The sequence below is a fragment of the Salvia hispanica genome, chromosome 3, assembly GCF_023119035.1.
Source record: "Salvia hispanica cultivar TCC Black 2014 chromosome 3, UniMelb_Shisp_WGS_1.0, whole genome shotgun sequence".
Classification (NCBI taxonomy): Eukaryota; Viridiplantae; Streptophyta; class Magnoliopsida; order Lamiales; family Lamiaceae; genus Salvia; species Salvia hispanica.
In genome coordinates this window covers 4,595,174-4,607,522 of record NC_062967.1, presented here as the reverse complement: position 1 = coordinate 4,607,522, position 12,349 = coordinate 4,595,174, and the positions used below count along the sequence as shown (strand labels likewise).

The following is a 12,349-nucleotide window of genomic DNA, read 5'->3' as shown; positions in this document are numbered from 1 at the left end:
TGCTGTAAATAATTAGGGTTGATTCACAGCCAACATAATCAACACAACGTCGTGGCCACTCATTTTTTTCATATTTTTAAAAGAAAAAATGTACTACTACTATGGTTACTCATTTATTTGTTTATTTGTGGTAACTCAAATTTTAATGGTTCTAGGAAAATCGTCTTATCAACTAAAATTGTATTTTATCGCCCTAAACTTGAAACTCAAGAAAAATCTTGATTAAATTTGATTCAGTATAATTGCTTAGGACTTGAACAATCTCGTCGTTATGGAATTTTCGCACACCAATTAAGCAAGAAAATAATATATTTCTTTAACAATTGTGGATGAAATGAAAGTATCAACTTTCTTGAGAATTGCTGATTTTCTCCTATTTAAGGGTATCACTGACATTTGATATGAAAAATGATAGAAAAACACAATTTCATCGTAATGGTTGTAAAAAATATTTTAGTTACCAAAATTTAATTTCTCTTCAATTAATAAGTTGTTATAGAAATGTGGAAAAAACTTGATTGACAAACATTTTATAAATTAGTTGTTTGGGAGGACCCTAAGAAGTCCAATGAGATGACTATTTTTGTCGCAAGGTGTAAACCAAGTTTTTGAATGTCATTTCCCAAATTCAAACCCCACCATCCGAAAATATGGCTTCCTTTTCTCAAAAGTTTGAATTGATAACCGACCCACCTAAATCAACATTATTTATATTTAATGGATATGATGTAAAACATTATTCAAGTTCTTATGTACAATATTTTTCAAACAATCCGTTATGGAGTACAATATTTTAAAAAATAATAGTACTTATAAAAAAAGAAATGAAGTGTGAAATCACAGCAACTGTGGAATCATCGAATTGTCTTATAAAACAAGATTTTCACAATTTATTAATAAAAACAGTAGCAAGCTTTGCAAAAACAATTTATTTAAAAGCTCAATCATACACTCTCTTAATCATATTTAATGACTAACCATGCATGTGCTCTCTCTTTTATTCTTTCTCTGCAACACCATGTGCTTCACCTTTTGCTCCAACAAGAGCAAAGAAGCTGACCCCCAACAGATGCAGCATCATATCGTCCCCAAACACAACATACAATAAGGAAAATACAAACCCGATACGAAACACGAAAGCACTACAAGAAACTGGTACGGCCCTTCAACCGGTGGTGTAAACGGGGCGAGCTCTTTCAAGCAAAGTGCTCCCACAAACCATGTTTGGAGTGGCCCACAACCCCAACATATGAATCATTAGAAGGGTCTTCATGAAGTGTGGATCAACAGTAGGTCCAACAGCACACATGGCTCTTGCCACAATTTGCAATTTCAGTCATCATTGCTATTTGATACTGATTCAATACAACTCAACAAGCATTCCAATCCTAAATCAACTTTATCATTGCAAGATTATGCATCAACACAAAATCTTCCAGCAGCTCATCACCCTTTAATATACTCCTATTTCTTTTCCCATCCTAAAATATTTAAGGGATCAGATAAGAGAAGCAAGGCTTTACAACGTGACCTGTTTTAACGAAGTTGTATCAGTTTTACCAAGAGCCTGTAGGAAATTTTATTTGAAGAGATATATCTCTCTACCTTATTCTGAGCAGCAAGAGAAAAAGCATAATATGTACTATAAAGAGACAGATAGGAAAGTGTGCAGTGCATTGGCCAAAATAGCCGAAAGTGGCTAACTTTCCATATGTGTCAAGAGTGGACCTCACCCTTGGTAACTGTCATGACGGCTACAGAAAAAAATGATACCTATGTTATTTTTCAATGTGACCATATTCAGTTGCCTTAGGATTACTACATCAACAGAAATTCTCATTGTTATGAAGACTACCAATGGTCAATTTAGTATAACATCCTATTGTTTTCAGCTAAGGTAATTGATTTTCTTAGGATGGTTGGTAAATAAGGCTGATCTATGTACATGGAAAATGGTATCACCCTTGTATATTGTGATGAGGAGAAACCAGCTTGCAGAACTGGTCTGCTGTGGCATTTTCTTCAAGAATTTGCAGTGAATTCTGATGAGTTGTGTTGACATCAAGAGTTGAATAGTTTAGCATCTTCCCAATGAAATATAGACTGCAGAATTTCAAGAGGATGTCTGATATCATTAATGTTGTTATTTGATACAGTATCATGTAGAGCTTTTTCTAGCTTAGAGAGGTGAAAAACTAAATGTTTTTTCATCTGTCATCCAAAACATTGAGAATTCTCTCCCTCAGATGCAAATCATTTCTGTTTTCCAAGTTCTACACACCCCATCGTATAAATAACTTTAGAAGCACTAGCTACCTATTAGTTATAGAAATAGCATGCAAGTTGATCAGCACACTTTAAGATAAATAAATGCAAGAATGCTGTGCATGATTCTTTTCTCTATGCTCAGTTTTTTTGTGTGTGTGTGTGAGAGAGCGAGAGACCCGTTCTAGATGTTGTGCTGTGATTCCAGAAGTATATCCTTTATATATGCCACCCAATATCTGACTTTCTAGTAAACTAGAGATTAGGTGAATAGAAACACATCTTTTGTACATTCAATCTTAAACTGATGCACCGCCTAGCTCACGAGGTTCTTATAAGCAGATTCAGTCTATAGAACAGAGTTACTGACCCTTCCTGATACTCCAGAAGGCCTTTCATTTACAAAACCATCTTCATTTTCAGAATTATCTGCACCTTCATCTCTTCCTTGCATTACACTTTTATCGTGTCACGTACCTGGTCTTAGTTAGTGAGAATAATGTCATACTACTACTTAAGCTGAAAAATATGGACCTCTGATTCAGGTAGTGTAAAGAGACCACAATTATATCTTTCATCCAGTATTCCGCGGCCCATCATGTTCCTGGCTTCTTCTGTGATCGAAACAAGCCTTGTAAGTAGCTTTCGATCAAGGATGACAGGTCGAGATTCCATTGTCTGCACAACAATAATATGAATGAGATGCATGACCACAAAATTATGAGCATTCCTTAAAGCTAACTTCAATAATGCCCACTCTCAAAACTGCAAGAAACACTAAGCATAGAGAGAAGTTCAACGGACAGATTCCCTGGACTCGGTACCAGTTCTTTCTCCGAGCATGTTGAATTTCAGCATACCAATGCAAATTAATCACAAATATCAAGGTACTACAACAAGCTTTACGGGATAGTATAGACGATGAAGATTTGTCCAGCACTAAGCAATTAGGAATATTACTTCAAGTTATGATGCCAATTAAACAAGGTACCATTCTTTAATCTATAATCATAAAAACACAAGTATTGAGCAGCATCATAGCAGTGACTTCCATGCTCTAGTGTTTACTTTAGTCATTCCACAGCGGAAAAATAACAGGAATGCTCATATCTAAATACTCCTAGTATGTTCGAGGTGAGAGATTTCGGAATTTGGAATTAATTTCGCTGACCTTTTGAAATTTGAGATTAAATTTGTTGACCCTTCAAAAAATCCCTTATCTTGAAAAATTCGCATGTCTTGATCATATATTTCGAAAGATCAGCAAATTTAATCCCTAAAATTTCAAAAGGTCAGGAAAATTAATCTCAAATTCTGGTGAGGTGGAAGTGGAGTGCTGATAGCGTCAGAGAAAAATTGATTGTTTTGAATAAGAAAGATTAGTGGAGCATAGGCCATGGTTGAAGAACACAAATCGCTGCTCACTCTCTACTTTCTTAACTCAATCCCTCTGTAAATAATACCTACATTTATATAAATAGAAACTGTAGTACAGTATTTCATAAACCCTCTTTCATTCTTAAACCTCACCAAACCCAATCAAACATAACATAGCGAAAATCAAAGAACCGCCGCGCTAAAACGTCCTCTTTAATTAATCCCAGAAGAAGAAGAAGAAGAAATTCCAACTAACCGTCTAAGATGTACTTCAGATTTCGACGGCTGCATCGTGTTTCCCAAGTTTTTCCGAGGATTTATCCCGGTAAAGAATCAACTCATTCTCCATTTTATGTTGTAAAAGAGAGTATTTTGCTTTTGGATACTTGGAATTTGCGATTCATTTCTTGCTTTTTCTACTTTAAAGCTGCCTTTTACCAGTCCTCTACAACGGGCATCGATGTTTTAACCGACGGCGGCGGCGCTGCAGCTTCATTATGCAAGGGGTTTGGTTTAGCTGGCCTTCATTGGCAGAGGTTAGGAATTCTTCGAGATTTTCTTTGGGATTTGATGTTTTAATTTTCTATTTCTGTTTAATGCGAAACTCGATTTTCATTCCTCACTTGCTCTCTCTATAGACTGCTTGATGAAATGTTTATTATCCTAACTCATTGGTGACACTGACAGCCCTTTTCAGGTATTCAACTCGATCAAGGAGGAAAGATAAGGCGGTCAACACTTTGTCCTTTATTCGGTCTTTGCTTCATCAGCCTAGAGGTGAGATTGAGTTCTTATCTGTTATGGAAACATCAGTGCACACACTAAGAATGAACACACTGAATGTGATGAGATACAATGCCATTTTTCTCATTACATGCTTATAGAGATAGCAGCCACTCTTCTGAACATTCTCTATATAATTAATCATTTCATCTCAATAGCTTTTAATTTGACACCCACTTTTGGTTTTCACCTGTTTGATGCACATCTAATCATGTTTGGAGTTTGAGGAAAATAATGACAAACTTCTCATCGATCTAGCCTATATATGGAATCTGTTGGATAGAAGAGAGGAATAGCATCATAGTCTGAATCCTTGTTAGTTGATACTGTTTTCAGTTAGCTGTTCTTTTAAGGTTTGGAAATAAGCCTAGGCATTGAATGATTCTGAATTGTCTATGCTTAAGGAAAAGGGTTAGTGTTTCTGAAGAAATAGAGAGTTGACACTTGACAGTCTTTGAATGGTATGAAATCTTTAAAGAAGGTTCAATAGTCTTTTCTGACCTTCCAAATAGCCTTGCAAAAGACAGAGCAAATTCATCTTTGAGTAACATGCATATTGCTACAATGAATTGGTGAACCCCATAAACTGTTGTATCAGTTGGTGAGACTGTTCATCTAGCATGAAATGGGAGTTGGTTATCTGATAAATTTCTGTCAGTTTGTCTAGGATTAGTTGAGTAGGATTTCAGGCTATGCTTGAAACTGTGTAAGAAGTGGCTACTGGCTAGACAAAATTTTGGGAATTTCTGAAAACCAGGTTATCATGTACTTGTTGATCTTATTTATGTCCATAAGCATCAACATTCGTAGTCAGGCACTGTGGGTGCAATCAGATGAGTAGAATATAGCTTTGTACATTGTAACTGAGAATTTGGGAAGTCCTTTAGTGTGTTTTTTGCCAGGTGAAAGACAACAAAATGCAGCAGTGGCATCATATGATTAAAAAGCTCTGCTCAGATGTGTGATTCATTTTGTTTCCCAACTGTCTGCATAATTCTGTCTATTTTATCAAGATGCTCAACTTACTATTATAGTTAGTATTTAGTAAGAGACAATAATAAGATACTTATGTTGACCATCAAAGCTTTTCTAAAGAAATTGAAAGGATGCAGACTTGTTCAAAATGTTGGGAGATGCATTTTGAATGTTAGATTCATCTAGAGTATTTTCTCCCTTTGGATCACTACCCCTCTTTTCAGATAACTGTTGGGTGGCAACTGTACCAAAGAAACTTGAGTTCTCCATGTCTTTAAAGATTTGAAAAACGACCAATCTCTGACATTGTTGAAAGAAATATCCAAATTCCAAATGCCTGTATGTTTCTTTATGGTATGTTTTGTTATGGCATCATTCTAGGAGTTGAACCACCTGTTTCTTTAGTGTTGATTTCCTGCTATTCTCAAGATATTACCATACTATTATCTATCTATAGCAATATTTGGTTTACTGCTACTCCCTATAGCTCAATTTTGAGAGTTTTGCAAACCCCTTTCTGAATTGGTGAAATAGAGTGTAACACTGATTATTACAGGACCTTCTCACTTCTGGTTGAATACGGCTCCAGGAAGGGAAAATATGATTAAGGGAGATGGGGTTTTCCTAGTTGTTGTTGTTCGATATAATGGAGGATCATTTGAAGCTAATCAAAATACTACCAAAATGATTGAAAAGGCAAAATCACTTCAGCAGAGGTATAATACATTGGCAAATTAGTGTCCTTAAAAGTTAAAACAATTGGTATGTGTAGAACAATTGGGGTTTTATTACCGGCTCATATGATGTTGCAGATATCCTCACCTTCAAGTTATTGCTTTGCAACTCTGTCCATCAGTATGTCTGGATGATATTTCTTCACATCTTTGGAAAATCACCAAGGATTACATTACTTTTCCTATCTTGTTGTCAAACAAGAATATTCCTGAGGTTTGTCACTTATTGGAACCTGATATGGTTAAATTGATAGCAAGGTTGTGTAACTCGCATTTATCTGAAAATTCTTAAATTTACATGTAACCTGCGTGTTAATATAGTTATTGTGGTGGATGAAACCCTTAAGAAAGATGATGAGTTTAAAAGTTCGTACTACAATTTTTTATTTTGACAAGCAGAATTTGTTTTGGCTGCTCTATAAAGTTGAGAAGAGTATTACATGGACTACTATTCCAATTGATTCTTGCATTATCACAGGTCATTGTAGTGAAGGCCACATCTATCTTGACTATATAGTGATTAGAATCCTTCCCATCACCTTTTAGATCATGTGTCTTTTCAACTATCTAAATGTTACATGTATTGATATTCACATTTTGAATTCCCTCTAGCTGCCTTGGATTTTTTAATTTCACAGTGGAATATGAAGTTTATTAGAAATTTTTGTTGAGCTCTACTGGGCCGGTTACAATTAATTGAGAATTAGAAAAGTAACTCAACCTTGATTTTTGTACTTTCAAGCACATAACATGTTTCTTATGTGAACAATAGTGTAATGGGATGTTTATACTCAAAATTTTTATGCTGCTCGACAATGTAAATATTTTTTATAGGTATGCATTGTCTAATAGCCAGTTAGTACTTAGTAGCCTGTTTACATTCCGAATTCCTTTTGTTTATTTCTTTAATTTTTCTGTTATAGGAGACAAATGTCCCCTGCTTCTTATTGTCAAAAGGTTTTCAGAATCCAACAATGTACCCTGGAAAGGATGTGGATCTTATGGTTCTTCACAAAGGTACTCAAGCTTATCTTTTTTCCTTATATTTGAGAGAGCTAATTACTATCAATGTGTTTGCTTCATTTTCTTCTTGGTTTCAAGTTTCTTGCTGTAGTTTTGATGCTCAATCATTTTCTGATGGGACTTAAAGTGTTTGATAGTTAATTTCTCATTCTCTTTATTGCTGGCATATTCGCAGCTATTAATGATTTCAATGCTGATATTAGCAAGGACACTAATGTCGTTGATGTGAAAAGCACTTGGAACAAGCCCATTGAAGTTTTTAAGGAACCAGATGTTTGTTCTGCTTCGCGGAACTTATTATTTTCCTTCCCAGGTAGGCGCTTCTTGTACTTGGTATAGAGGTTACACTAGGTATAATTTATTGAGGGATAGGGAAAAGAAAAATAGAGACAAGTGTTTAGATGAATAGAAAATAGAAGGCACGTCAGGTTTGTAAGCACTAAGCAGAGAATCCAAATGGCTTAGCTTCATAAAAGTGCATACATTGTGCTTGGTAATCCAAAGTGTATGAATTTTCCAGCCTCAAACTGTTCTTTTTATGTTTGTGTAAAGACGGGTTACAAGAACATTCTGGTGTGATTCATATTAATCTTCATTCTTATTTTTGCAGCATGCATTTCAGCTGATGCGGGTGGCAATCGGCTATTCCTTTCTGATGTTAATCATCACAGGATTATTGTGCTCAACAGCAATGGAAATATTTTGGATGCGGTATGTAGTGGATTGCACTTCTTAGTTTTAGGCTTTTTTGTGTAAAATAATCCAGTGTGCTATAAAGGGAATGCATAATGAAAATTTGTTTTATCCTCCCAGATTGGTTCTTCTCCTGGTTTTGAAGATGGAGAGTTTGAAATGGCAAAGTTGATGAGACCGGCAGCTTCTTTCTATGATTCTTCTGAAGATTGCCTATATTTCGTGGATTCTGAGGTAAACCTCTTATGCGTCTCTCAGTTACTTTTTGTTACAAAAATCATGATAGGCCATCTAGCAAACATATAATAGAGGGAATCACTTTAGTGAAGAGAAGAAATGAATATGATTGCATTACACAGTGTAGAGCTTCCTAGACAAGGTTCTCAGATTTGTGCATTTTAGTAATGTATATTCTGTTAAACCTGATTGCAATCAATTTCAATTTGATGAGACAAAGTTCAGCTAAGTAGCAGAAAGGGCAGCTGCCTTTTATAGGTGAGAATGCAATTTGAATAATGAAGTATTAAGGGGCATTCTCAACAGTCAACACCTTAAGTGTAGCTTCAAGTGATCAAGTGTTTCTTGTCCATGGGCATTTCCTAATGGCCAAAGCTTTATGATGTTTAAAAAGCTTTCTGGTTTGTAGAGAGTAGAATAAAGAATAAACTAGGACAGAGGCAATTAACAAATATTAATTGTGAGATTTTGTGACTGAGTATGAAATTTTAATTCATCATAGAAATGATGAAATGCAGTTAGCACTCAATTCTGATCAGATTTCTAGCAACAATTGACCTTACCCAGCTCTTGCTGGTTTACAGAGTTTAGTGACTTTCTTTTCAACTGGTCTTTTAAAAGGTCGTATTTTATAAAACAAGATTATCTGACGAATCCCGACGAACCAATATGATGGGGTCTAATGATGCATTAACTGCTACGAGAAACCTTTTGCAATTAAAATAAAGTAACCTTTTGCAATAACTTTATAGTATGAATTACATGCTTTGACGATTGATTCCAGTTCTAAAAATTAGAACGGTTGATTCAGTCCAAAATCAGACCATTGGTTCTGGTTACGGTTCTAAAATTTGTGGAACCATAATCATAAAAAAAAATTGAAAACCCAATAAAACTAGTAGAAACCAGGGTAAATTCCATCTTGAAAAAATTGCTGATTTTGAATTGAAATGAGAATTATTACTTAACATTTCAAAACCAGGCTCGCAAAATGCCGTGTAGGTTACATTTACAATTGTCTTGGAATCGTAACCGTCGTCGATTTTGTAACTAGAGGGATTGGTATATCATGAGAATCTACAAAATAATACTCCCTCCGTCCGTGAATAAGAGTCATGTTTTTCTATTTTGGTCTAACTTCATATATCATTTTTCATTTTAAGTGGCTAAGGTTTTATTCCTATGTTTTTTACCCGTTCTTCTCATTTAATTGAGGATTTGATATGTCGAATTCTGCAATAATCTCCAGCTTTCTCAGTTGTTAGTAGAAAGGTTTTTATAAGTTTTGTTGTTTTGCTCTTTGTCACCAATTTTGTCTTCTCTAGTAATTTTTCAAAGTTTATGCCTCTATGTTGGGTTGATGAATTTTCTCTTTTCACCAAAGAATCATGCCATCAGGAGGGCTGATATGGAGGCTAGGGTTGTGGAGACTGTTTTTCCAGTAAGTGGTGGTAGTCAGAAGAAGGGTTTGTGGGAGTGGATTGTAGATAAGATATGGAGTAAAAGGAGTATAAAGATGAAGTCGGAAGAGTATGATCCTGCATCACTCTTGTTCCCTTGGCATCTTCTAAAGTCATCAGAAAATGATATATTTGTACTCAATCAAAGGTAAATCACAACTCATATTTATTTCATCAGTCAATATCGATATCATCCATGGTAATATTTCAGAAATAACATTTCGGCAGAAAATGGCTTATATAATACTCCTTTTACTACTTTTTAATTAAAATTTCTCTTCTGCTAAATATTGTTAGAGAAAAAAATGGTCCTGGCTGATGAATCATGAGGATTTAGTGAACTCCAGTTGACGTGATTGTATACCTTCATTAACATGAAACTATCGATGCCAGTCTAATTCATCTTTCGATCACTTTTCTATGTAGCTTTGGAACTCTGTGGATTGTAGATTTGAAATCAGGGCTTATCAGAGATGTTATAGAAGGTATTGACCTTTTAACCTTTTATTATTCTTATTGACATGTTTACTATCCCTGCACCCCACTGACTTCTTACTGCCTCAAAGAATCTTCAAAAATTTTGGAGATTTGTGGGCAGATGATTCTTGAGAAATGTGAGCCACTGCAGCAGTTGCCTGCGCATTGGTTGAAGCAGCAAGTTGATACAAATTGTTCGCTGGAGGAAATCCAATATGGCGGTCTAATGTCATCAGTTACCTCTTATCAGGATGATGTAGTATTCTATGATGAAGGTACCGAGACTTGTTCTTGTTTTTAATTGTTTTATTAGAGGGAAGGTTTTTGGAGGATAGATGCTCATAAGTTTATCACTGAAGTTGGCCAGAGAGTGGTTAAATTCAACGAAGGATCTGGATCAGCCACTCCCTTGTCTTTGTCGAACTTTGAGAACCTTGGACTTCCTTATTGGCTCACATCATCTATTGAGAAGATATATTCTGTGTAAGTACGAATATTGGTAGAAAAATAGACTTGCTTTCTACACTCCTGGTGTTTAACTTACGGACTGTTGCAGAGATAGTCAACCAGAAGTAGACCTAGATCATTCAGAGTGTTTCCGCCTGTTGCCAGGTATTTGTTCTTTATGGGTGCAAGTACAGTTTTTCAGTCAATTCAACAATAAAATTGTTGATTATTTGGTTATTCCACTTGCATTCAATTCATCTTCTATCTAGCTTCGTCTGTGTATGCATAGCGAGTCCTGAAACAATCTTTTGTTTTCTTAAATTATTCGATCTTTCCTTTAAATCACCTGTTTGAAATCTTGAATGTCTCAGCTTGGCTATGTCTGATCCCGGTTACCCCTGCACGTTTTGGCATTTATTAACAGTTGCACTATGAACCTAACACTGGTCCGTTCATGCCTTCAAATATCTCAGGGAGAGTTGACATAGAGTTGATCGTTGATATTCCTGAATACGCTGATCTAATAGAGCAACCGCAACAAGGATGCATATGGTGTCAGGCTAGAGGGGCAGCATCTGAAATCTCAAGGGTAGAGAGACAAACTGTGCCGTCACAGAAGGTATCGATTTCTGCTTGAGTTGTACTTGTCTTCATTTCTGTAGTCGACAACGCATACCCTAGGCTTCTAGTTTTGAATTTCAAAGTGCTTCAGGTGAGTGCGACGCAAAAGTTTTATGATGACCTTGATAGCCTTATCTTTACAACACCTGGAGAAGAATCAGCTACAGAAGCAGAAAGCCAGCCCTCTGGCGAGGAGTTGCAAGAAGGTAGAGTCCGCATTGGTTGCACAATCAACACTAGTCCCGGAACAAGTGAGGTACACATCTCGTTCGTTCTTTCGTGCATTGTTCTTGAACACAAGGTTGCTGCTTGTATATCTTATCTGCCTCCATTGTTGGTTTAGGCTGTTATTTACGCTGCACTGTACTTGAGGCTGAAGAAGAATTTGAATTCTCAAGGCGATAGCCAAGAGATCAAAGCAGTGAAGATAGCCGACATTTTGGAGCCCAAGAGGAAATCTAGCAGAGACATGCTCATTAAGCTCCTGATGATGTCGGAGAGAGAGTTGGAAGACGTCGTTTTTATGAGACCTCTTAACGTCAGGCTCAAGTTCAACTGCGACCTCCACCCTAAAGGAGAGCACTCGAAGGAAATAGTTGTAACCGATTCAACTGTGGAAGCTCGCGTTACCCTTAAGTAACCGGATTTCAAGTTTATCGTCTCGTTTCTGAGGTGAGGGTGGTGGTGGTGACGTTTCAATAAGGCTGCATCTATAATGATTTCATCATCTTCTTCACCATTTACTTAAATTATTTGTCACAATTATCTGGGTTTATTTGAATTCCCCAAAAAAATTAATTTCAAGCTCGAATAAGCTCCGGTGATTTTGCGTATCAAGCATGCGATATCAAACATAGGCTCAGTAATCTACGACTCGGGTTTTCTCATAATAAATTTCGCACAAATATTTTGAAGAGTAAAGGCCAAAATTAGTCCTGAACATATGACCATTTTACCTTTTTGGTCTTAAACTTTGTCTTTTGAATTTTTTGGTCCTGCACATATGATAATTTGATCATTTTGGTCCTCCGTCAATAGTTCCGTTAAAAACTAACGGTCAACCCAATTTTGACCAAATTAAACTCTTAATTCTGATTTTTAATTCACTAATTAATCCAGGGGCGGATTGAGGGCAACGTCGAGATGCTCCGAGCGCAGAAGGAGCAGATCTTCAAGCGCTCTCCGATTCCGAAGAAATCCGCCGCAAAATTGGCCGCAGAAGACCAGATCCATGTCGAGATCGATACAACCCCCTCG

At 36.2% G+C, this 12,349-nt stretch overlaps 1 protein-coding gene across 5 annotated transcripts; it reads left to right on the top strand.

Annotated features, from left to right (window-relative positions):
- The first annotated feature begins 3,234 nt into the window (after positions 1–3,234).
- LOC125211714 lies at positions 3,235–11,925 on the top strand. 5 transcript variants are annotated; one of them, XM_048111620.1, is made up of 18 exons: positions 3,235–3,252; positions 3,870–3,967; positions 4,070–4,178; positions 4,340–4,419; positions 5,957–6,116; positions 6,213–6,348; positions 7,058–7,151; positions 7,333–7,470; positions 7,768–7,868; positions 7,971–8,084; positions 9,472–9,695; positions 9,974–10,032; positions 10,114–10,299; positions 10,384–10,507; positions 10,581–10,636; positions 10,945–11,090; positions 11,184–11,348; positions 11,436–11,925. In XM_048111620.1, exons 2-18 carry the CDS (start codon positions 3,907–3,909, stop codon positions 11,730–11,732), a joined length of 2,250 nt encoding a protein of 749 aa, XP_047967577.1. In that variant the 5' UTR covers positions 3,235–3,252; positions 3,870–3,906; the 3' UTR covers positions 11,733–11,925. The 5 variants fall into 5 exon arrangements, with proteins under 5 accessions (XP_047967577.1, XP_047967578.1, XP_047967579.1 ...); XM_048111621.1 differs by lacking the exon at positions 3,235–3,252 and having other exon boundaries at positions 3,697–3,967; positions 7,061–7,151; XM_048111622.1 differs by lacking the exon at positions 3,235–3,252 and having other exon boundaries at positions 3,697–3,967; positions 10,587–10,636.
- Positions 11,926–12,349: the final 424 nt, after the last annotated feature.